This window comes from Mus musculus, chromosome 19 (assembly GCF_000001635.26).
Source record: "Mus musculus strain C57BL/6J chromosome 19, GRCm38.p6 C57BL/6J".
NCBI classification, from domain to species: domain Eukaryota; kingdom Metazoa; phylum Chordata; class Mammalia; order Rodentia; family Muridae; genus Mus; species Mus musculus.
In genome coordinates, this window is record NC_000085.6 from 61,217,187 (window position 1) to 61,240,888 (window position 23,702).

At 45.3% G+C, this 23,702-nt stretch overlaps 1 protein-coding gene and 1 pseudogene across 16 annotated transcripts; both read right to left on the minus strand.

Annotated features, from left to right (window-relative positions):
- Positions 1-4: 4 nt before the first annotated feature.
- On the minus strand, positions 5-11,275 carry Csf2ra (colony stimulating factor 2 receptor, alpha, low-affinity (granulocyte-macrophage)). 16 transcript variants are annotated; one of them, XR_003952749.1, is made up of 12 exons: positions 11,153-11,275; positions 10,086-10,179; positions 9,844-9,998; positions 9,620-9,740; positions 9,339-9,468; positions 9,015-9,198; positions 8,742-8,869; positions 8,606-8,635; positions 8,398-8,466; positions 8,138-8,234; positions 7,947-8,028; positions 5-7,847 (listed from the first exon to the last, which is right to left on the minus strand). XR_003952749.1 is itself a non-coding variant. In NM_009970.2 (12 exons), the coding sequence occupies exons 2-12, from the start codon at positions 10,177-10,179 to the stop codon at positions 7,818-7,820; spliced, it is 1,167 nt and encodes a 388-aa protein (NP_034100.2). In that variant the 5' UTR covers positions 11,153-11,232; the 3' UTR covers positions 7,216-7,817. The 16 variants fall into 16 exon arrangements, 7 of the variants coding, with proteins under 7 accessions (XP_011245432.1, XP_017173541.1, XP_011245434.1 ...); XR_003952746.1 differs by having other exon boundaries at positions 8,337-8,466; XR_877658.3 differs by having other exon boundaries at positions 9,029-9,198; positions 11,153-11,250.
- Positions 11,276-15,210: 3,935 nt separating this feature from the next.
- Gm4242 lies at positions 15,211-15,749 on the minus strand (annotated as a pseudogene).
- Positions 15,750-23,702: the final 7,953 nt, after the last annotated feature.

Below are 23,702 nucleotides of genomic sequence, written 5' to 3' on the forward strand. Positions count from 1 at the left end.
CAGCAAGGCTGACAAATTTTATTTTTCCCACACAGGTTATATACTCATAGGAGCAGGAAGCAGGGTGGAGGGGGTTGCTTTGTCTCTGGGTAATGCACCTATTCCCAGGAACAGGACTGGGTAAACAGTTCAGCAGAAAGATCAGAACAGTAAGGGTTATTAGGCACCTATCCACAAGATTTATAGCTATTTGTTCTCCGCTGACTTCAGGATCTATGTCTATTTGTACTCAGCTGGACTAGTACTTTACCATAGAGGCCAAGACTTTGTAAGTAAGCACTTATGGCTGACAAGGCAGTTAACATTCAAACAGGATCGCTCCCAACAGTCACATAGCATCTCTTAGGTCACTTGAGGACTCTTGTCTCTGGGGCAACTAGGTCTTGGGGTTTGCACTTAGTATTACAATACATACCAACAGGCTAAACCTCAAAAGAGTCAAGTAACTTGGGTCCCTGAGGGCTCACAGAGACTTGGTCACCAACCAGGGAGCATACAGGGACTTGCCCTAGGGCCTATATACATTTGTAGCAAATGTCCCTCTTGGTCTTCATGTATGGCCACTAACCAGTGGAACAGGAGCTCTCTCTGTTTCTGTTCCCTGACATTGAATGCCTTTCCCCCTACCTGGATTGCCTGGGATTGTGTGGGAGAATGTGTCTAGTCCTACTGGACTAGATGTTTCTAGGTGGGGCCTATGGGGGGGGCTCTCCTTTTTCTGAAAAAGTGAGGGAGCAATTGGGGGAGAGACTTGTAAGGGTGGGACTGGGAAGAGAGTATGGGGTTGTGATTTTGATGTAAAGTGAACAAAAAAAATCAGTTATTGGAAAAAAATGAAATTCTCAAAATTCTGAAGATTCTGGGCCTTGGGTGATTTACAATAACAAATAGATAAAGGATCTTGTAGACATTGGCATAATTAAACCTATAGGAGTTCAAATCAAGAATTATTTGATATTAATACATATAGTTAATGTAAACGAATAAAGCATTCTCACCAGTGCCTATAAGCATGGTATGTCCCCTTACATAAAATACAATGCTATAATAGCAAGTCTCTTCAATACAATATTTAAAAAATGAATAGTGTGAATTATTCTTAAGAAAAATCAATATAATCGACTTGAAATTCCAAATTTTTAAAGGCTGATAAAAATGCACCTTGCATTATTCAAGAAAAATAATATAACACTTTAAAATGGCTGTTTAAAGAACCTCATGTTGTTTCCAGATTCACTAAATTCACTGTGGTTTTCTCCTTAAAACAATGGACATAATTGATCAGCTGTACGTAGGACAGGGCTGAACATCACATCCCAGAAGAGAGGATTCAGACTTTCCCAAGCATACTTTATGAAAATTTCATCTATGCATCTTACAGGCATATAAAGTTATGAGATTCTAATTGTTTCTTAAAGTACCTGTCAACCATCTTTGATAAATAATCTGTAATTAGAATACGTTTTCAGTTTTTATAGCTGACCTGATGACACTTAGAGATTTTTTAAAAATTTCTTTATTATATGTAAATACACTGTTGCTGTCTTCAGACACTCCAGAAGAGGGTGCCAGATCTTGTTATGGATGGTTGTGAGCCACCATGTGGTTGCTGGGACTTGAACTCAGGACCTTTTGAAAAGCAGTCAGTGCTCTTAACCCCTGAGCCATCTCTCCAGTGTGACACTTAGAGATTTTAATATTTTATATAATACTTGTGCATTTGTGTATTAAACAAGTACAAATTCAAGTCACAGAACAATCTCTCAGCTTCATGTTTTTCTTACTAAGTTTTTTCTGTTCGAATAAAAAACCATGACTAAAACCAACTTGGGAACTAAAAGCTTATTTCACCTTAAAGTTGCAGTCCAAAGCTAGGCAGTGGTGGTGCAGAGGGAGGCGGATTTCTGAGTTCCAGGCCAGCCTGGTCTACAGAGTGATTTTCCAGGACAGCCAAAGCTACACATTGAAACCCTGTCTCAAAAAATGAAACAAAACAAAACAAAACAAAAAAATGTTGCAGTCCAGCTTTAAGAGAAATTAAGGCAGAAACACAAAAGTACATGCAAACATATCACATACACACACACACACACACACACACACGAAAGGAAGTCATAAGACATATGGAACACCATCGAATACACAAACTTATTAGCATAGATGAAAGAGACACCAATTCAATGGCATGGATATCTTCAGCATGCTTATAGATGAAAACTCCCCACACTAGAAAGGCACCTCTATGCACATCAACCCCCTCCCCCCAACACAGAACAACAAATAGATAAGACAAGGAAGGAAAATCCTTTGAGCATTAATAAAACACTAAGTATATATAACAAAGAATGTATCTTGAAAGCTGTAAGAGAAGACTAACAACTGATTTTTCAGTGAAAACTCTGAAATCCCCCAGAGGTTGTAGCAATGCATAAAAGTCTTAAAGACTATAACAGCAAACCTAAAATAATATACCCAGCAAAACTATGATGATTTGAGGAGAATGGAGATTTTCTACAACATAAACAGCCTAAACAAATTATATTCAATAAACTAAAACTTAAGAGACATATAGGAAACAGTATGTTTCCCTGAAGAGATAATTCAGCATTGCAGAGAGAGTCATATTATAAAAAGTCTTAATTATTCAAGAATAAAATATACTAAGAAGAAAACACCAAAAATCAGCAACAGGATTACCACTACTTACACACACGTATAAATAATTTTAAATATCAGCGTCTTCAATTCTCCAGTCAAAGAGCAGACTGAATGAAAGGATCAAGAAAGAATGGGACAGGGAAGTAGAGCACATAGACCTACGTATGTAAACAAATAGATATATAGATAGATATACATACATACATTTTATACAGACAGACATATATACATATATACACATTTATTGGATAGAGCAGAGTCCCAACAGTCACCCTTCATTTTTAGACTCAGCCTTTTTATAGCTTCTTAGACAAAAAATAAAATCATGTCACAGATAGAATGTTACACAAAAGGGAGTAACAGAAGGATGTTAGTAAGTTCAAGACAATATTTCATTCTCTAAGCTCGTATGTTCAAAGGAACAGTTTCATATGGCCTTATTTTTTAAAGATTTGATGTAAGTACACTCTAAGTGCCTTCAGACACACCAGAAGATCCCATTACAGATGGTTGTGAGCCACCATGTATCTGTTGGGAATTGAACGCAGGACCTCTAGAAGAGCAGTAGGTGCTCTTAACTGCTGAGAAACCTCTCCAGGCCCCATATGGCCTTATTTTATACTAGTGCACACCTGACCTGAAATGATTGTTTTTTCCATGATCATTAATTTGTTCCAATCCTATTTCTCTTCTTAGTACAACTTATAAAAGCTCATTCTATTTCTTATTATGCAGCCTTTACTTACTATTCTATGAGGAGGGGACACATTCTATTCTTGATTCTAACTTTATTATATCTTTCTGGAAAAAAAAACAATTAAAACCATCTCATTAAACATTCTTCCTAAAAATATTTGAACCAAGGCAGGAATTCTGTAAAGTCATTGATTCATCTAAATTGTGTTGTTTTAATGAAAGTTCCTCTTAATGTTGATCTGCAGAAAATTTGTCTGATAGGATAGGTTGATGCTCAGGAATCATTAGGATATGTAAGAGTAACATGAAAGGCATATCAATAGGAAGAAGCAATTCTTGGATGAAGTGTCTGGGATCTATGCCTTTCAGAACTCCCCCATAATAGGTCATTCAAAAAGGTGGACCACCTTTAGAAAACTTGCTTGCCATATCCTTTTCTACATTGCTTATGCCACTGGACATTCAATCCTTTGCTTCTAGGAAGAACTTGGACATCTAGGGTGCTGTGCTCAGCCTTGACACTCATATTATATGGGGACTGGGCTCATAACAGAGCATTTCCTTAGTATGCATTCTCTAGGTTCCAATCCCCAGCAACAAACACACAGAAAAGACTCAGAGTAAGGGAGCATAGTACCCAGTAAGTGGGAATCCTGATTTAATCCCGTATCCTAGAGAATGGGACTCAAGAACATAAATGTCTTGAGGGAAAGAGGTAGGGTGAGACCAACAGGATGGATAGTGCCTGTGCTACAGAGAAATCCCATGATAGAGAAATAGAATGTAAAACAAGAGGCAAACAGGTGAGAGGCTGGTGAGATGAGGCCTTGTAGCACTGTGGGATTTGCTTAAATCCAACATAACTCAAATATGAGGTCTAGGCAGCTAACAAAAAATGATTGTAATCAAGCTGCTACTGATAGATCAAGGCAGCAGAACAGACTTGGAAACTGAAGTATGACCCTGAAGGGATGTTCTGCAACATATTTAAAGGATAAAACCATAGAGCAAGGGGGAAGGAGGCTGGACACTATCCAATCATATTTTGACATAAGAGATTGAGCAAGGAGTTTCCATCAGTTAGGAGTTAGTCTCTGGGCATGGGAACATATACTTTTTTGACCATGCCAGCAAGAAGGAGAAGTTGTACCTGAGATATGTGAATTCAAGCAACTGTTTGTTTACAATAGAAGCTGTCTAACTATTGGGAAGTACCCAGCTCCACTCTGGCCTGGGATCTTGACTTTATTATTAAATGGAGTCTGACAATGATATAGTAGCACTTAGAATAATGTTTTTGTTTTGTTTTGTTTTGTTTTGTTTTGCTTGTTCTCAGCAGCAGCAATATTGGTCCAGGAAAATTCTGGGGCACCTAGTGAACATGTCTAGAGATCTGGGCAGCTGCCACTGTTCTGCTGACAAGAGTCTTTTCAGATGAGCTGGCTGTAGGGGAAATGCTACAAACTCACAATCCAATGGAGTCTTTAGAACAAGGACCTGGGCCCCAGAAAGTCCATGAAAGCACACACTCTATGCTCTGTTGTTATTGTATTACACAGTTCTCACCCTGGTGCCTGGGATTCAGTTCTCACCAGGTTCAGAACTGAGTCAGTGTAGTGGCAATCTATGTCTGGATAAAATAGGAAAGGTAACTGTATTCCTAATGTTTAAGAGTGACACCTTCTCTGGGAAGTGGTGGCACACACCTTTAATCCCAGCACTTGGGAGGCAGAGGCAGGCAGATTTCTGAGTTCAAAGCCAGACTGGTCTACAAAGTGAGTTCCAGGACAGCCAGGGCTATACAGAGAAACCCTACCTCAAAACAACAACAACAACAACAACAAAGAGTGACACCTTCATGATATCAGGGATTTTAAAGTATGGCTTCCCATGAGAACATACACCCCTCAAATGAACATTTGCACTTAGCCTTGTACAAAAGACTATGGTTTGGGTCTAGGGTCTAGATTGTATTCATTTTCTCTGCCAGTTAAATAACTAAAACAGGAGAAATCCACAGCATTACAGGCAGCAGTGTTATGGGGATGTCCATGAGAGAGGACTCCTAGGACATGGGTTTAAACCAATAGAATATCTCTATTAGCCAGCAGGCAGTAGTGCTTGGTGTTAGGGATCCCAGGGTTGCACCAAACCTTTCTCAGGGTGAGTTTTTTTAAAAAGATTTATTTATTAATTTTATTTATGTGAATACACTGTAGCTGTCTTCAGACACACCAGAAGAGGGCATCAGATCTTATTACAGATGGTTGTGAGCCACCATGTGGTTGCTGGGAATTGAACTCAGGAAGTCTGGAAGAGCAGTCAGTGCTCTTAACCGCTGAGCCATCTCTCTAGCCCTCAGGGTGAGTTTTAAATACCAAAGCCATATTCTAGGTTGACATACTTCAAATGGTAAGAACAGTTAGCCAGAAGCAGAAGTACAATAGCCAAAAATCCTGGTTAGTACTGAAAGATCCTGACAGAATATAAAAGGTCACAGAAACCCTGAAATTGGCAAGATAGATTTCATTGCTAGCAGAACTAGCTTCACTGACTTAGAAAAATAGAGGTGCACAATGCTCTGGCCACTCCTTGAACCCGTGTGTCTGCCAATGTTTTTGACCGTTCCTTGAACCCATGTGTGTGCCCACTGATGAAGCCCATTGCCAGGTGTTTGTGATATTGGCTGCTGGGAAAGAGTCAGAGAATCTCCCCAGCAACCACAGCCAGGTCAATCCGGAGTTGCTACACCTGCACCAGACTCTTTCCTTGTACCCCTCCCATACCCATTTCTTGAGAATAGACATTGTTTAGATCTGGAAATCCCCTACAACCCCCTACTCCTTTCCCCCCTGAGGGCCTATAAAAACTGGGACCTCTTTCCCCTTGAGGTTGACTCCTCTACCCCTGCGTGGGATATGAGTCGTCCCCAGAGCTCTGGCTTTCCCCAAATAAAGCCTCATGTGGTTTGCATCAAGCTTGGTCTCTCGTGAGTTCTTGGGTGTCCGATATTGTCCCAAGGACTGAGCGAGGGGCTCCTCTCGGAGTCTTTCAGTATATTTAGGGACCTTCTCAGAACTATGGACTTTGATGGATTTTGCTTTTGTTTTATTTATGGTAAATGGTACTGTCTATGTGCTCAGTTTTTTGGTTTTTTTTTTTTTTTTTTGATTCAGTTAAGTTCTGTTCCACTAGTAGCTGGAAAAGAAGGGGGAGAAACAGAAGTGACCTGGAACAATACGTCTCAGGACAGCCAGCCACCTCCATCTTGATGAGGGAGATTAGTCAGAGGACAAGATGGCTGCCATCCACATGTCTGTCGCCTTTCATCTTTGTGAGGTCAATGTGCAACCGAGTGACAGAACAAGGAAGTAGACATGCAGACAACAGACATGCAGGTGCACTACCTCCCTTCTGTTTTTGGATAAGAGACACACAATTTTTATTATTTACAGTAAGCCTTAAACAGCACTCTGACAGCTGGGCAGATATCTACCTTCTATGTAATTAGAATTTCCTTTTTTCTTTTCTTTTATTTTTTTTAATTCTCAGGACCTGCATGGTAGCTTCTCCTAGGTTCTGGTGCCCTCTTCTGGCATGCAGTCATATAAGGCAGCAGATAGAGCACGCACACACACACACACATTTACATTGAAAACTAATAGTAATAATAAATAAGTAATAATAAGAAAAAAAGATCCTAGCTTCGGCCGGGCTGTGTGGGTGGCAGAGGCAGGCAGGCAGGCAGAGAGGACCTCTGTGAGTTTGAGGCTACCCAGGCCTACACTGAAAGTTCCAGGCAGGGATGCCGGGGCTACACCAAGAGAAACCCTATCTGGGGCAAAAGAAAACAAAAGCAGAAAATGTTCTGGCTTTTATTTTACAGACATATGATTCTTCTAGTACTACTGACTATCGAACTTTGATCATGAAGGCACGTTGGATTTTATGACAGTTTGTGTCTGTGTGTGTGTGTGTGTGTGTGTGTGTGTGTGTGTGTGTGCTGGCTGTTAAGGTAAAATATTAAGGGTTAGGGTTTGTTAAGAACTGAGCAAACTATTACGGTGGGGATATGCACGCTGTCCCTGCCATCCCTGGAACTGAGGCAGGAGGATGGCCACGAGTACTGATTTTTTTGGGATGGGCGGCCTTGATTGACAGTGGCAGGCTTCCCAGTCACCTGTGCTTCCTGTCGGGGTGGGCGGGGCTATAGAGGAGGATTTGGTTGGACTGTGATATCACGGTGACATCAATGTCGTTAAACATGCCCTTCCAGGGTGATTGACAGGATGAGACTGGACACGCCCACTTTGGTGATTGATGAACAGGGCAACAGGGGTCCAGTCACACCAGACGTGGGGGTGGGGAGCGGTCACGATGACGTCTATCAGCATCGCTTCATGACATCAGTTGATGTCATGAAGTTTAAGTCCTTCCTGTCAGTCACGTTGGGGGCGGGACGTCTAGGGCTGCAGGAGGTCCTTCCTGAGGGTCTGGGGGGGGGGGGTGGACGGGGGTCAGAGGTCACGCCTTGGGTTACAGGGGACAAGCCTCGCGCCCCACCCCCACCACGAGCGCTTGTGACTTTTGACCTCAGGGTTCACTCGCACGTCGTCGGACACCTTGTCCCTGATCCCTGGGATGGGCGGGAAGAGTCGGCGCGTCACCTCGAACCTGAGGGAGAGGGCAGGGCAGGGCAGGGCAGAGTTCACAGTGGCCATCCCCCTGCCTCACTCTCTCCATCCCGGCCATCCCCCTGCCTCAGCCCCCGCCGTCGCCCCACCTCCTGCACGTCACTCCGAGCGCCAGCGCGCACAGTAGGACTGCGCAGGCTGTCACTGCATACAGGAGCGCACCGGGCACTCGCGTGTCCTCAGCCTCTGTGGGGTGGGAGGGAGAGGTCAGGGGACCGGAAGTAGCGCGTTCGCAGTGGACGCGGAGGGCGGGTCTCCCGGGGAGTGGGCGGGGCCTCCACACATCACCGAGAGGATGGGCGGGACTCCATTCGCCCCAGTGCTTCATCCTCGTGTCGCCCGCGCGCACCTTGACCTTGTGACCTCCGTGGGGGGCGGGGCTGGGGAAGGCGAGGCGGGTCTCCTCCACGACGAGCACCTGGGGGGTGGGGCCGGAAGTACGAAACCTGTCCCAGTGAGTCCGCGACTACGCCCACCCACACCCAAGCCCATCCCCCTGCCTCAGGTCCTCTCCATCCCCGCCATCCAGGTCATGCCCCTGCATCAGCTCAGGTCACCTTCCGGGGTGTGCTTCCTGGCTCTGCGCTCTGCGGGAGGGATGGGGGCGTGGCTGAGCATTTGGGAGCGTGGCCAGCGAGCCCTTGGCCTCCGCCCCTCCTTCAGGCCCCGCCAACTTGGAGAGGCCCCGCCCACCTGCCACTGGACCTCAAACTGGAAGTCCCGGGCCGTCAAGGATGCCCAGGTCGAGGGCGGGGCCCACGAGACGGTGCAGTGGGAAGAGTTACAGGACGCGGTGACGTCACGTGGGGGACCGAGTCGCTCTGTAAGGGCGGGAAGCGTGGCCGGGGCTGTCACTCACAATTCCCGCCTCATGCTTGCCAATCATGCTCACAAGCCCCGCCCACAAACGTCACTCAACCTCATGCCCGCATGCCAATCAGGCTCACAAGCCCCGCCCCCGCTCACAAGTCCAACCCCACCGAGCGCCTTCGTAGCCACCACGTCGTCCAGGAACCGCACTGGCCCCGCACCGCTCCGACCGGTCACGACCAAGTAGGCCTCACTCCCCAGCAGTGACAAGTCGTTCGCAATGCACTGTGTGATGACGTCATCCCCGGGGTCGGCCATGCATCGCGCCACGTCGTGACCCCTGGAGAGAGGCGGGGCGGGGTCAGAGGGCCAGCGATGACGTCATAGCGGGTTCAGGGCTCACGTCACCGGCGACGTGATGACGTGATTGGCCAACCACACCCACGATGCATGAGGGCCCCGCCTGAGGTCACTGCTCACGTGGAGTTGAGGACTCGCAGCGAGTACCGGACGTCCGCGGGCGCCGCTGGCCCCTCCCGCCACGCGCAGGAAAGGAAGCGCGCGGCTCGGATCTCGCAGGTCAGGTTCTCCGCCCCCGAGCCCGCCGCGCCTGACAAGATGGCCGCCGTGAGCCCGACCGGAAGTCGCCAGGCGTCGTCGCTGGTTGCTGGCGATGACGACGCCGGTTGCCGGCGGTGACGTCATCGCTTGCCGGCGTTCGCGAGCGATGACGTCACCGGGACGCTCCCGGCCCTGCCCACCTTCGTTGACGAAGCTCAGCCTCCAGTGCGCGGCCGCGCCCCCGACCGTGCCATTGACATCCAGCGTGACACCGTGGTGCAGCGCCATCATCCTCCTGAACCAGCAGCGGCAACCGAAGGGCTGCGGGGGGGACAGGGAGTGGGAGGGTGGGGGAGCGCATTGGGGTCACGACCGGAAGTGACATCATTGCGGGACAAGGCCCTCTCTCCCTACCCCCACGTACCGAGACTCGCCGGTGTATCCCCGCCTCCCGCGAGGTCACGGTGCATGACGTCACCGTGACGTTCCCCGCGGCGGTGTCGCAGGCCCAGGTCAGCGTCCGAGTCCAGGGGTCGAAGGTCAGGTTGAGGGCGGAGCCGGCGTCCGGTGTGGTCGGAGCTGGAAGGGGGAGGAGGGTGAGGTGGCTCTGTTGGACGCGGCCCCGCCCACCGTGACTTCCGACCCCGCCCACCTAGCGTCACTAACCCAGAAGGGCCTGAGTTCCCGGAAGCAGTAGCGTGGAGAAGAGCAGGGCGAGCTGAGCCAGGGGGGTGATGTTCATGGCATGTGATGACGTCATCTGTCAGTCAGATGAGTGGGCAGAGCCGAGGTGTTATCCTGTCTGGCGCACTAGGGTGGGCGGGGCATTCTCTGGCCCCGTCCCACCCACTCACTACAGCATGATTTGTGGTGGGTACAGAGGCTGGGCTCTGCCATCTGAGCCATGCCCCTGTCTCAGCTCCTCTCTTGGTGACGTTATCCTATTGATTCCCCGTGAATCTTTGCTTATATGTGGACCCGCTTTGTCCGCGCGGTGGGGAGGCGGTCGAGGGGATCGGGGGTCGCCCTGCCTGCCTGTGGCCTGACTGTGTGTAGGTCAGACCCTTTCCCCCTCACGCTCCACCGCCGCCTGGACCCGCCTTTCCCCAACCCCGCCGTGCTCCAAGCTCAGCTGCAGCCACTTCCTTTTCTCCAGTCCCCACTTCCTGTCGGGCCAAGGACGCTCGCTCGCGGGGAGTGGGGAGGGCGGGGGCGGCGTCCGCGGGGTCTCCGCAGTCGGGCTTAGGGGCGATCCGCAACTCCCCGCTTCCCCCACCCCCCACCCCCGCCCCGGGCTTTGGAGGAAACGCACTTGAAGCCATCCCCCTGCCTCAACTCCACCATCTCCAGACCCCTGACTCCTGGAGGTGAACCACATCTCCTGACCCCAGTACTACACAGAGGTCAGAGGTTGCGGGGGATTGGCAGGCGGAGGCCACGCCCCCCAACTCCGGCTTCTAAGCCCCCCTTGGCCTCTGTTACCTCTGACCCCACCCCAAACCATCCCCAGGGCTCAGACCCACGGGTGGTGGGGACCTTGTACCCGAGACCCAGGGCACACACAGTAGGTCTGCATGTCCCACTGCCCCCCCCTTCCGGTCTCTCCGTCCCCTAGCCCCATCGTTTTCTAAACCCCAGGGTGTGCTGGGCACACAGTAGGGCCAGGTGGGAGGGGCTTCTGGGTGACGTCATGTCAGGCAGGGTGAGGTGGAAAGGGGTGGAGGGGCTCTGACCTGAGACAGGGGGCTTCCTGCGATGGATGGTGAGGCCTGGGCGCAGCGTCTGTGTCCGTCCGTCTGTCCGTCTGTCTCCCGCTTCCTCTTCCTCATCTGCAGGTTGGGAAACCTAGAGGGGAAGGAACAAGGCAGGCAGGGGTGGGTGGCTGGGTGGGGCCCGGTGACGTCACCGGGGGCGGGGTCCGAGTGTCCCGTGCAGGCAGCATGATGTCAAATGCGCACAGTAAGTATACGCGCCAGGCGGTTGGCCCGCTGTGTGACGCCATGCAACCTCGTGCAGTGGGGCAGCACACCGGGACGTGAGCCTACTGTGTGGCTGTTCGGGCGCGTCACACTGCCACGCACACAGCCTGGCTACACACGGTGTGACGTCAGTCACTGCATCTGACCCCTTGTGGACACAGTGTGACCACTCAGCACAGTGTGACATCACCGACAGTCTTACCCTGATGCACACAGTGTGACCACACATGTGAGCACGCGCTTACACAGTGGGAAGACTCTGACATGCAAAGTCTTGATCCTGTTGATCATATTGATAAGGGTTAGGTTCAACAGGTGATCCTTAGGTTCACATCTCCTTGCGTCATCGTTAATTTCCAAATTGGGGAAAACCAAATCTGGATGAAACGGACAATTTTCTACACAGCACAGGCACCACAGTTAAAATCACGGAAGCCACCTAACGGTCCCAGGACCCAGAACCCAGAGACAGCTGTGAAGTCTCCCACCCAAGACAGCCCAGGGTCAGGCGGGCCTGGTGGATGCTTCCACCCAGCTCATTCTGTGAAGCCACACACACACACACACTGCGCGGAGATGGACGTTTCTGTAAAATCAGGAACTCGTCACAATTTCTGTCCACAGAGGACTCATGAGAGATTTTCTGTCGTGTTTAATGTTCCAAACAGATTTTAAAAACTGGTAGAGTGTGTATTAATGTCTGCTTCCGAAGATGTCATGTACATTTAAGAGGCATTTAAACTATTATGAATTATTTTAATGACTTTAAAAATATCAATACTGAGTTGTATGTTTTAAGATAAATTTTATTAGTTTTAAAAACCTACATGGTATTGTGGGGAATTGCAGGCTGGTCTCCAGTCGATCTGAGGTCTGAACCCCGATAGTCATAATTCACCCTCATGACACGGTAGGCATTCCCTCATGCTCCTTACCACCTCCCACAGCCCCAAGAGAAGCATGGTCAATCTGACCTTCAGGCTAAACTCCTCCCCAGTTACCTAGCAACAGGGAAGACCATAAAAAGGGGTGCTTAGCCCCCACCTCGCTCTCTTACTCCTTTGTCCTCTCACCTCTCACTTCTCTCACTTCTCTCCTCTTCCCTTTCTCTTTGTCTTCTTCTTTCCTCTCCTCTCTCCTTCTTTCTCTTTCTCTCTAGCCTTTCCTCCCTCCCCCCTCTCCTCTCTCTTCTACCTTCTCTCTTTCCCCTGAATTTCTATAATAAAGCTCTTAAACCATAGAGTCTCTGCTCTGCTCCATCAAGGCCCACTGCACACTCTGGTTAGTGTTGGGAACTTCTTCCCCCATTCCCTCTCTCCCACAACCCTGGTGGCTTTAGCAAAGTAGCTCTGGGTGGGGGGTCCCGTGGCAGGGCTGCCCCTTGGCCACCCCCTGAAGAGTGGGATAGAGGAATGCCCACCCAGGGATGAGTAAATAGGGTAGGTAGCAGCCCTCCCACACCTGACTGACCAGAGAATAGGGAAACTCTGGCGGGGTGTGGGTATCTTTTTCCTATCCTACTTACCCCCACCCCCACCCCAGGCCTCCCCTTTATTTTGTCCCCAACATGGTATTGGTACAGAGGCAGACATGTTGATCAGTGGAATAGAATTGAAGAACCAGAAATAAAACCACACACTTATGGTCACTTCATCTTTGACAAAGACGCCCCCCCCAAAAAAAAACAATGGAAAAAAGAAAGCATCTTCACTAAATGGTGCTGGTCTAACTGTCTGTCTGTCTGTAGAAGAATGAAAATAGACCCATATTTATCACCTTTCACAAAGCTCAAGTGCAAGTGGACCAAGGACCTCAACATAAAACCAGATGCACTGAATCTAGTAGAAGAGAAAGTGGGAAAGAGCCTTGACCTCATTGGCACAGGGGGAAATTCCTAAACAGAGCTCCATCACCCTCTCATGTTAAAAGTCTTGAGGAGAGCAGGAAATCAAGGCATACACCTTAACATAATAACAGTAATATACTACAAACAATAGCCAACATCAAATTAAAAGGAGAGAAACTTGAAACAATCCCACTAAAATCAGAGACTAGACAAGGCTGACCGTTCTGTCCCTATCTGTTCAGTATAGCACGTGAAGTTCTAGCTTGGGGAATAAGATGAAAGAGGAAGCTCAAGAGGATGCAAATTGGAAAGGGAGAAGTCAGGGATCACTACATGCAGATGATATGATAGTATACAAAAATCTACCCTCAAAATTCTACCAGAGAACCCCTACAGTTGATAATAACTTCAACATAGTGATTGAATATATAATTAAGTCAAAGAAATCAGTAGTCTTCCTTTAAAAAAAAGATAAGCACACAGAGAAAGAAATTAGGGAAACAACCCCTTCACAATAGCTGCAAATATTATAAAATGTCTTGGTGTAACTCTAACCAAGCAAGTGAAATATCTATATGGTCAGAGCTTGAAATCCCTGAAGAAAGAAATTGGAGAAGACCTCAGATGATGGAAAGATCATCCATGCTAATGGATCTGTAGGATTAATATATTAAAAATGTGTGTCTTACCAAAAGAAATATATAGATTCAATGCAGTTCCCATCAAAATCTCAACATAATATTTTAAAACCTTGAAAGAGCAACTCAAAACTACATATGGAAAAACAAAACCCCAGGATAGCCAAAATAATACTGGACAATAAAAGAACTTCTGGGAAAATCACCATTCCAGACCTCAAGTTGTACTGCTTTACAGTCTTGATTAAAACTGGCTGGTATTGGTACACAAACAGACAGATTGGTCAGTGGAATAGAACCAATAACCAGAAACAAACCCACATATGTATGGATACTTGATTATTTGCAAAGAACCCCAAACCATACTATTGAAAACAGGAAGGACCTTCAATGAATGGTGCTGGTCTTACTGGCTCTCTGCATGTAGAAGAATGCATACAGATCCATATTTATCACCTTGCCCAAAGTTCAAGTCCAGGAGGATCACAGACCTCAATATAAAAGCAGATCCACTGAATGTAATGGAAGAGAAAGTAGGAAATTGTCTTGAACACAGGGGACAATTTTTGTCTAGAGAACACAAGTGGCTCAGGCTGAAATGTCAATAATAAATGGGACCTCATGAAATTTCAAAGGGGTTCTCTTTGTAGCCCTGGCTTTCCTGGAACTCACTTTGTAGACCAGGCTGGCCTCAAACTCAGAAATCCGCCTGCCTCTGCCTCCCAAGTGCTGGGATTAAAGGTGTGGGCCACCACCACCCAGCTCTGTGGTTCATTCTTTAAAAAGCCATAGCATCTGAATGTTCCATTGTGGTTTGGAGTACCAGCATTCAGAACAAAAATTTCATGGGATGGCTGATTGGCCTGATGCTGGGGGTCCAGGGTCCATGAGAGATGGTGTTTTCCTTCCTGGATCAGAATGAATCTCCCAAATCCTCTGGATGAGCCTCTATATCACATAGAGGGAATAAAGGACATAGGGTTATGGAGTCTCCAGAACTCATGATATTTATAGCTAACATTATATAGTGAACACCAGAACTATAAAATTCACAGGAGACATGTTTCTTATGAAACTAACAAAGGACAAGGCAGCCAGATCTTTTTTTTTTTTCAGAAATACTCACTTTTGTTCCATCAATAATATGAGGTTCTTATACAGCATTCTGAAGTTCTTCCTGTCAGGAAACCTGAACCCAAACTATGCCTCTGTGAAAACCAAAGTCCTTTCTCCATCCTGGCTGTATCTGAGCAAGTCTACAGGCAAACCTGCTCTGAGTCTCCTCAGTCCCAGGGCAGTTTCCTACTCCTCAAGGATTTCTGACACTCTCAGGATGTGGTTGCAACACTGTGACTTGCACAGTAATAGACCACAGAGTCCTCAGATGTCAGGCTGCTGAACTGCATGTAGGCTATGCTGGAGGATTTGTCTACAGTCAATGTGGCCTTGTCCTTGAACTTTTGTTTGTTTGTTTGTTTTGTTTTGTTTTGTTTTTTGTTTTTTCGAGACAGGGTTTCTCTGTGTAGCCCTGGCTGTCCTGGAACTCACTTTGTAAACCAGGCTGGCCTTGAACTCAGAAATCCACCTGCCTCTGCCTCCCGAGTGCTGGGATTAAAGGCATGCGCCACCACGCCCGGCTGTCCTTGAACTTTTGATTGTAGATAGTTTCACTATCAGAAGGATCAATCGCTCCGATCCACTCAAGGCCTTGTCCAGGCCTCTGCTTCACCCAGTGCATCCAGTAGCTGGTGAAGGTGTAGCCAGAAGCCTTGCAGGACATCTTCACTGAAGCCCCAGGCCTCACCAGCTCAGCCCCAGACTGCTGCAGTTGGACCTGGGAGTTGAAACCTGCAAGTAGATTTCTCATAAAGTTGCCCAGTCTGACTTGACTAGTAAGCTTACCCTGAAGGGTGTGCTTACTTGGTTTTGAAAGAACCTAGTGGGGAAACCCTCACTCAATTCCCTATTCAGCATGCACCCAAGAATCACGAACATATGACCATCTTGATGTAAAAACACGAGGTAGTTTAATGACGGCGCTCCGGGCAGTCACGTATCTCCCTCAGGAGACAGTGGTTTCGACCGTTAATGGCGGAGCCATAATGGCAGAGCTCTGGGTTGAACCATATCTCACACAGGAGACAGTGGTTTCGACCAAGATCTTTTAAGAACATGATAAATCTTAACTTTCAATCAACTACTGTGTTCTCAACATAACCTCTGTCTCTTCATACTACATAACCTGTGCTCATCATCATGGATGTAAGTGCATTTCAGAACTTTTTTTTTGAATTTTGAAGACATTAAAAAAATTAAACAAGGAGTAAATTGTTTGCATTTTTTTCTCAATGCTGAGACAAAATCAGCAGCTCCCATTTGATCTCATCTTGAAAGAGTGGAGAAGAAGATATACGTTATAGATAAATGGATGAACTTGAAATTCTTGTTCTGAGTGACCTAACCTATCCCCAGAGGTGGAAGGACTTTATGTTTCTTCCCATTTACAGGAGTTAGCCTTGAAACACAATGTTTGTACTTCATTTAGCATTACCATGGATATCAGTAAATTAGTCAGAGGCTGTGTCAGTAGAACTCAAATCTTGGTGGGTACAACAAACTACCAGTATGGAATGAAGAGAAATCAAGTTACAGCAAAGGTTAATAACCGGGTGTGTGTGAGGACAGGGTAGAACTTGGAAAAGTGTGTGTGTATGTGCTTGTGTGTGTATGTGTGGGTGTGTGGGTGTATGGGTGGGTATGAGTTTGTGTGTTTGTGTGTGTGTATGTGTGTGTGCATGTGTAGACCTAAAAGCATTTCAAAATTATGCAAACTTCCTCAAATAGACACATAGACACATATTGAGCATTTAATTGAAGTTATCACAAAAGGGGTAACAAATCTCACATGAGACACCATAGGATAAGAAATAGAGTCGGGATCTCTTCTGGAAGCCTCGTCTCTATTGGATGGCTTTCAATGTATTCAGAGATGGCATTGAAGAGCTGGAAAAGAAAAGTCATCATGTGTTCTAGCTGCCTGTGAACAGTGAGAGCTAAGCCATGCCTGGCCTGGAAAACCACACCAACTAGCACGATATGACAAACAAAATAAACAGTGCAGCAGCAACTATTCACATTCTAAATGGCAGTAAGTCTTCTTCAACAAGTTAAATCCACACCTTGTACCAGTATTGAGGTCACAAACCTATGAGTAGACATGTGGGGCCCCAGGGAGTGGAGAGGTCTAGTGAGGTGGGAATGGGGCATCTTCTTGGAGATAGGGAGTGGGTTGTGGGGAAGAAGGTGTGGGATGTGGAACATTTGGAGTGTGGAACAGGAGGGGGATAAAGTCTGGACTGTAAATAAAAGATTAAAGAATAAACAAAAAACAGCAGCAACAACGACAAAATAGGGAATAAGCATAGTAGTATGATTCTGCTAAATACTCACAGTAGGGACCCACTGCTACTAACCATTGCAACCATTAATTAGTCCATCTCCCATCCCTCAGCAAAGAAAATGTGTTTGGAGCAGGTGAAAGCTGTTTCACACATGGTCAAATGTGTGAGCCTTATGATGTTGTCAAATGCTCAGGGCTAAATGGTGCTTCTGCATCATAGCCCCTCCTACTGTGTCTCAGGGATCATTGCAGAAAGAGGGGGAGGGATGGTCAGAAGAGACCGAGGTGTTAGACAACCCCAAAATACCAAGTGTGCACTGTCACGGCTGCTGCTCACGGCCGTAACTACCAGAGACTTGCAGCTTCCTGAGGTGAAGGGGGAGCATGACAGCGAGTGAGCTGATGCAGTCTCCTAACATCAAATGCCCCATGCTCTTTCTTACTTGTGAACCCTAGATCAAAGCTTTAGATTTGAAAGTATATTCCCCAGTGCAGGGGAATGTCAGGGATGGGAGTAGGGGGTGGTTGGGTGGGTGAGTGGGTGGGAGGGGGAGCACCCTCATAGAAGCAGGGGTGGGGGGATGGGGTAGGAGGTATCCAGAGGGGAAACTGAGAAAGGTGATAGCATTTGTAATGTAAATAAATAAAATATCCAATAACAAAAAGAAAACATCTTCAAGGAACTGAAGTTGCCTGGAAAAGATGAAATGAGTTTGGGGACGAAACTGGGGTCCTATGTTGTAGAAATATTTAATCCCAATCTGGGGTTTCTACCCTGCCTTTGACCATTCAGATCCTGGATAAAAGGCACACAGAAACTTGATATTTCCAATAAGTCTTAAACAGCACAAAAGCTGCCAGATGTCTACCCTCTATGCTATTAGAACAGACTTTCCATCTATACACCCCAGTTATCACTTTGTTTCCTCTGGGCTGCTCTTAACTCCAACTGGCCAGTCCTTAGGGCCTTGTTTTCTTGACTCTGAAGCCATAGTGACATTTTCCTCCTCCTCCTCCTCTTCTTCTTTCCTCGTGATTCTCCTCTGACCACCCTGAGTGCAGGAACCCTAAACCCTGCCTGTGTCTGTTCTGCCCAGCTTTTGGCTGTCAGCATCTGTGCCAATCAGAAATAATTTGGGGGCAAGATCACATGGTGTTACTTGTGTCTGTATGTGGACTTTCTCATCTCAGGGACAATCAGATCTTGGTGACTGCACTTAGCACTGCACAGCAGAAGGCCAAACCTCAACAGTGAAGCTGTAGAGAAGATAGGAGGGTACAGTTGCCATGCAGAAGTGCATCAGGAGGGTGAGGCAGAAATATAAATACTTGGAAAGAACACAGGAAAGCTTACCATTTTAAATCTAACTCATAATGCACATATTAACACAGAGTTATCTCTCATGGAATAATAATTCATTTCCAAGAAACTTGCATTCTGCAAGAGAACAGACAAACAAAAAAACTAACAAAACAAAACTAAAAAACCCCGAACAGACCAAAATCTCCATTGCCAAGCAGAGGAAACCTCACTTCAAATTGTTGGTCAGTGCCTCCAGGAATCTTCCAAAACAATACAGGTCACTGGCACTGCCCTTCCTTGATGCCTAGAATTTACAGGCAATTCCTCATTGTGAATGCAGCATGGAAACAGCTTGACTCTATGCGATTGTTGCTGGTTCCTTGCTTGACACTTTGTTTAGCTTGCTTGGTTGGTTTGGAATGCCTCGGCTTTCTCCATTGTAACATGGGCACAACCCCTTGGTAAACAACCATTGATTTTTGTCCAGATACGTTTAGAAAGAGTCAATGTTGCATCTGTGCTCAGTTTTCTTTCACACATTTCAATAGTCACAGATGACTAGAGTGAGAGATTTACACTTCTCCCCTTCTCTTTTTCAGATTTCCACATAAAGAATGCATTTTCTACAGTTACTATATTCTGTTCACGGAGGCTTTTTTTTTTTTCATTTTTAAGTGTTTCTGTATTCTTGAAATTTTCACACACATTTACAAAATCTATTTTTGTATCTATTCCTCATTCCTCCCTTCAAACCCACCTATCCATGTTCCCCATTTGCAAGAATTTTCCCCGGGGTAGGTGGGACTAAGTAACATCTACCAGTCCTTTCAGGGTCCTGATAGCCAAGCAACATCAGTGGTGGGGCTTGAGATTTTGTTTAATTTTTATGCCAAGTCTCTGTGTGTTTTCCTCCGTACCTTATGGATGCGTTATCAACAGAGAACAGAAGTGAGGATAAGATCCTCTGGGACTGAAGCCATCAATGGTGTGAGATGCAGTGTGGGATCAGGGACCTGAAGCCAGGTCCTCTGAAACAGCAGCTGGAGTCCTTAACAATTGAGCAGTCTTCCTGGCTTCAACAAACCAAAGCTTGATCCCATCAAAACTGGACCCAGAGAACCCATGAATTTATTGAGTTTGCATGAAGTGACCTGGTGAGGGTTTTCCAGCAAAAGAAATGGTTGCCCAAACACACCCTTGTATTGTACATCTCTGCTCCCAACTCTTTCTCTTCTGCAGCTTCTGATCTTCTTCCTGCCGCTCTCCCTTCCAGCTTCATTTCTCACTTACCATTAGATTTTGGATTTTTCTGATTTAAATCCAAAGTTGGGCTAAGAATTGTTTAGAACCATAGTCTGCCTAAACAATCTTTTTGTATGTGTGTTTAACAGTACTTGACTTGAATAACCAAACTCAAGAAATAGGAAATCTTTAACAACTTACTATCTTCCATTCCTAAGAAATGACAAGTCCTTCAGAACACATGTCCTGGGGTCACACACCTTTATATATAAAGATGTATTTTACTTTTCACTCTCCCCTCTCACATTCTCTCTCTCTCTCTCTCTCTCTCTCTCTCTCTCTCTCTCTCTCTCTCTCTCTCTCTCTCTCTCTCTCTCTCTCTCTCTCTCTCCCCACACGTTATGTTCCATGCTGGAACACTGACATCCTAATTCTTCACAGAGGAGTTTTACTCTCAGTCCCAATTTCTGTTCCTCAGCAGCAAAAGGGAAAGTATGATGCATGCGATGTCTGGAATTGGAGTGAAGAGTAATGTGAAAGCAAAGTAGAAGCGATTATATATTTTAAGGCTTATTTTACATTTTTTATGCACTGGCTGGATTTTCCTGCAAACAGAGGAGGAGAATGTTTCCCAAAACATAAAAATGTCAAGAAGATATATAATTAAGAGGACAAATGTTTTGTCAAACAAAGTTTTTATATACTCACAAATTAGTAACTGACACATGATGATTTTTTTCTGTTCATGACTACGCATAAATATATACATATGTATATGTATATGTATATGTATATGTATATGTATATGTATATGTATATGTATATGTATATGTATATGTATATGTATATGTATATGTATATGTATATATATAATAAGAATTACTATAGGAAACAATGAAAACCTAAAACACAGATTAAAACTGAGTCTGTTGTTTTGACATAAAGATGGTAATGTCTGAAATAAATGAAACAAAAAAATCTTAATAATAAAATATCTTTATTCCGAAAACATGGCTTCTGGAGAATTATTTGAAGACTTGACAGAAAATAGGACTACTGCTGAGAAACACAAGAGCAACACAAGGCCTAGAATAAATGAATCCACTAACTGCATGTTTACCATATGATCAGTTAGGATGGGTGTGCTCTAGTGGTCAAGTGTAGGCACTGAATTCTCACATCCTCTTTTTTCTTATCCATAAAAGGATAAATAAAACCTCTAATTCCAGACCTGAGACATGGGTGGGAGGGAAAACTAAACTGAAACAGCAGGAGATAAAGAAGGAATTTCACCTTCAGTCATGGACATGAGCTCCGGGATGAACTCCCAGACAGAAAGGAACATTGGATCTGAGAGAGAAGCACATTATTTTAATCCTGCACAGAGTACCGCTCTCGGCCCTACATGTCTTAACATTGGGTCTTACGAATGGCTGTGCCAGTCACATGCACCAAAAATTCCCTTCATGATGCCCACAGGTTAGAAATTTACTTATAGTAATTTTAGCTCTAAATTGGGAAGAACCAAATACTCTCTGGGAAAATCTGGAAACCGTGAGCATCTCCCCAGCTATCCCTTCCAACTTCCCTCGCTGGGGGTGGGGTGGGGTGGGTGGATGACCTGCTGATGCAGCCCTTTTTCTCTTTCAGTCATGTTGGTATCGCCTGTCCATGCTACCTGCAGCAGAGAACTCAGAGAGGTATCTGGGACACACAGCTTTCCTTCTCCATTTTGCCTATGCCCTTTAGCTTCTTCTTTCTACAACAGAGTCACATTCATTTATGCCTACCAGCACGCTTGCAGAGATGCCCTTCTCAAGGGTCTATTGTAACAAGAATTCTTCAAACTATGCTGCACTATTTCACTAAAGATAGTGTTAAGTGCAGTGAAACTAACAGAAGTTATGAAACAAATGGACCTGACAGATATCTACAGAACATTTTATCCTAAAACAAAAGGATATACCTTCTTCTCAGCACCTCACGGGACCTTCTCCAAAATTGACCATATAATTGGTCACAAAACAGGCCTCAACAGATACAAAAATATTGAAATTGTCCCATGTATCCTATCAGACCACCATGGCCTAAGACTGATCTTCAATAACAACATAAATAATGGAAAGCCAACATTCACGTGGAAACTGAACAACACTCTTCTCAATGATACCTTGGTCAAGGAAGGAATAAAGAAAGAAATTAAAGACTTTTTAGAGTTTAATGAAAATGAAGCCACAACGTACCCAAACCTATGGGACACAATGAAAGCATTTCTAAGAGGGAAACTCATAGCTCTGAGTGCCTCCAAGAAGAAACGGGAGAGAGCACATACTAGCAGCTTGACAACACATCTAAAAGCTCTAGAAAAAAAGGAAGCAAATTCACCCAAGAGGAGTAGACGGCAGGAAATAATCAAACTCCGGGGTGAAATCAACCAAGTGGAAACAAGAAGAACTATTCAAAGAATTAACCAAACGAGGAGTTGGTTCTTTGAGAAAATCAACAAGATAGATAAACCCTTAGCTAGACTCACTAGAGGGCACAGGGACAAAATCCTAATTAACAAAATCAGAAATGAAAAGGGAGACATAACAACAGATCCTGAAGAAATCCAAAACACCATCAGATCCTTCTACAAAAGGCTATACTCAACAAAACTGGAAAACCTGGACGAAATGGACAAATTTCTGGACAGATACCAGGTACCAAAGTTGAATCAGGATCAAGTTGACCATCTAAACAGTCCCATATCCCCTAAAGAAATAGAAGCAGTTATTAATAGTCTCCCAGCCAAAAAAAGCCCAGGACCAGACGGGTTTAGTGCAGAGTTCTATCAGACCTTCAAAGAAGACCTAACTCCAACACTCCTCAAACTATTCCACAAAATAGAAGTAGAAGGTACTCTACCCAACTCATTTTATGAAGCCACTATTACTCTGATACCTAAACCACAGAAAGATCCAACAAAGATAGAGAACTTCAGACCAATTTCTCTTATGAATATCGATGCAAAAATCCTCAATAAAATTCTCTCTAACCGAATCCAAGAACACATTAAAGCAATCATCCATCCTGACCAAGTAGGTTTTATTCCAGGGATGCAGGGATGGTTTAATATACGAAAATCCATCAATGTAATCCATTATATAAACAAACTCAAAGACAAAAACCACATGATCATCTCGTTAGATGCAGAAAAAGCATTTGACAAGATCCAACACCCATTCATGATAAAAGTGTTGGAAAGATCAGGAATTCAAGGCCCATACCTAAACATGATAAAAGCAATCTACAACAAACCAGTAGCCAACATCAAAGTAAATGGAGAGAAGCTGGAAGCAATCCCATTAAAATCAGGGACTAGACAAGGCTGCCCACTTTCTCCCTACCTTTTCAACATAGTACTTGAAGTATTAGCCAGAGCAATTCAACAACAAAAGGAGATCAAGGGGATACAAATTGGAAAAGAGGAAGTCAAAATATCACTTTTTGCAGATGATATGATAGTATATATAAGTGACCCTAAAAATTCCACCAGAGAACTCCTAAACCTGATAAACAGCTTCGGTGAAGTAGCTGGATATAAAATTAACTCAAACAAGTCAATGGCCTTTCTCTACACAAAGAATAATCAGGCTGAGAAAGAAATTAGGGAAACAACACCCTTCTCAATAGTCACAAATAATATAAAATATCTCGGCGTGACTCTAACAAGGAAGTGAAAGATCTGTATGATAAAAACTTCAAGTCTCTGAAGAAAGAAATTAAAGAAGATCTCAGAAGATGGAAAGATCTCCCATGCTCATGGATTGGCAGGATCAACATTGTAAAAATGGCTATCTTGCCAAAAGCAATCTACAGATTCAATGCAATCC

Coding starts and splice junctions, on each gene's coding strand:
- Csf2ra (XM_011247130.3), bottom strand. CDS start 11,248: ATGAGGAAGAGGAAGCGGGAGACAGACGGACAGACGGACGGACACAGA. Junction 9,999..10,085: donor GGGAACTCAGGCCCTTCTGG/GTTAGTGACGCT, acceptor TCCCCCTTCCAG/CTCCGACCACACCGGACGCC. Junction 9,741..9,843: donor GGATACACCGGCGAGTCTCG/GTACGTGGGGGT, acceptor TCCCCCCCGCAG/CCCTTCGGTTGCCGCTGCTG.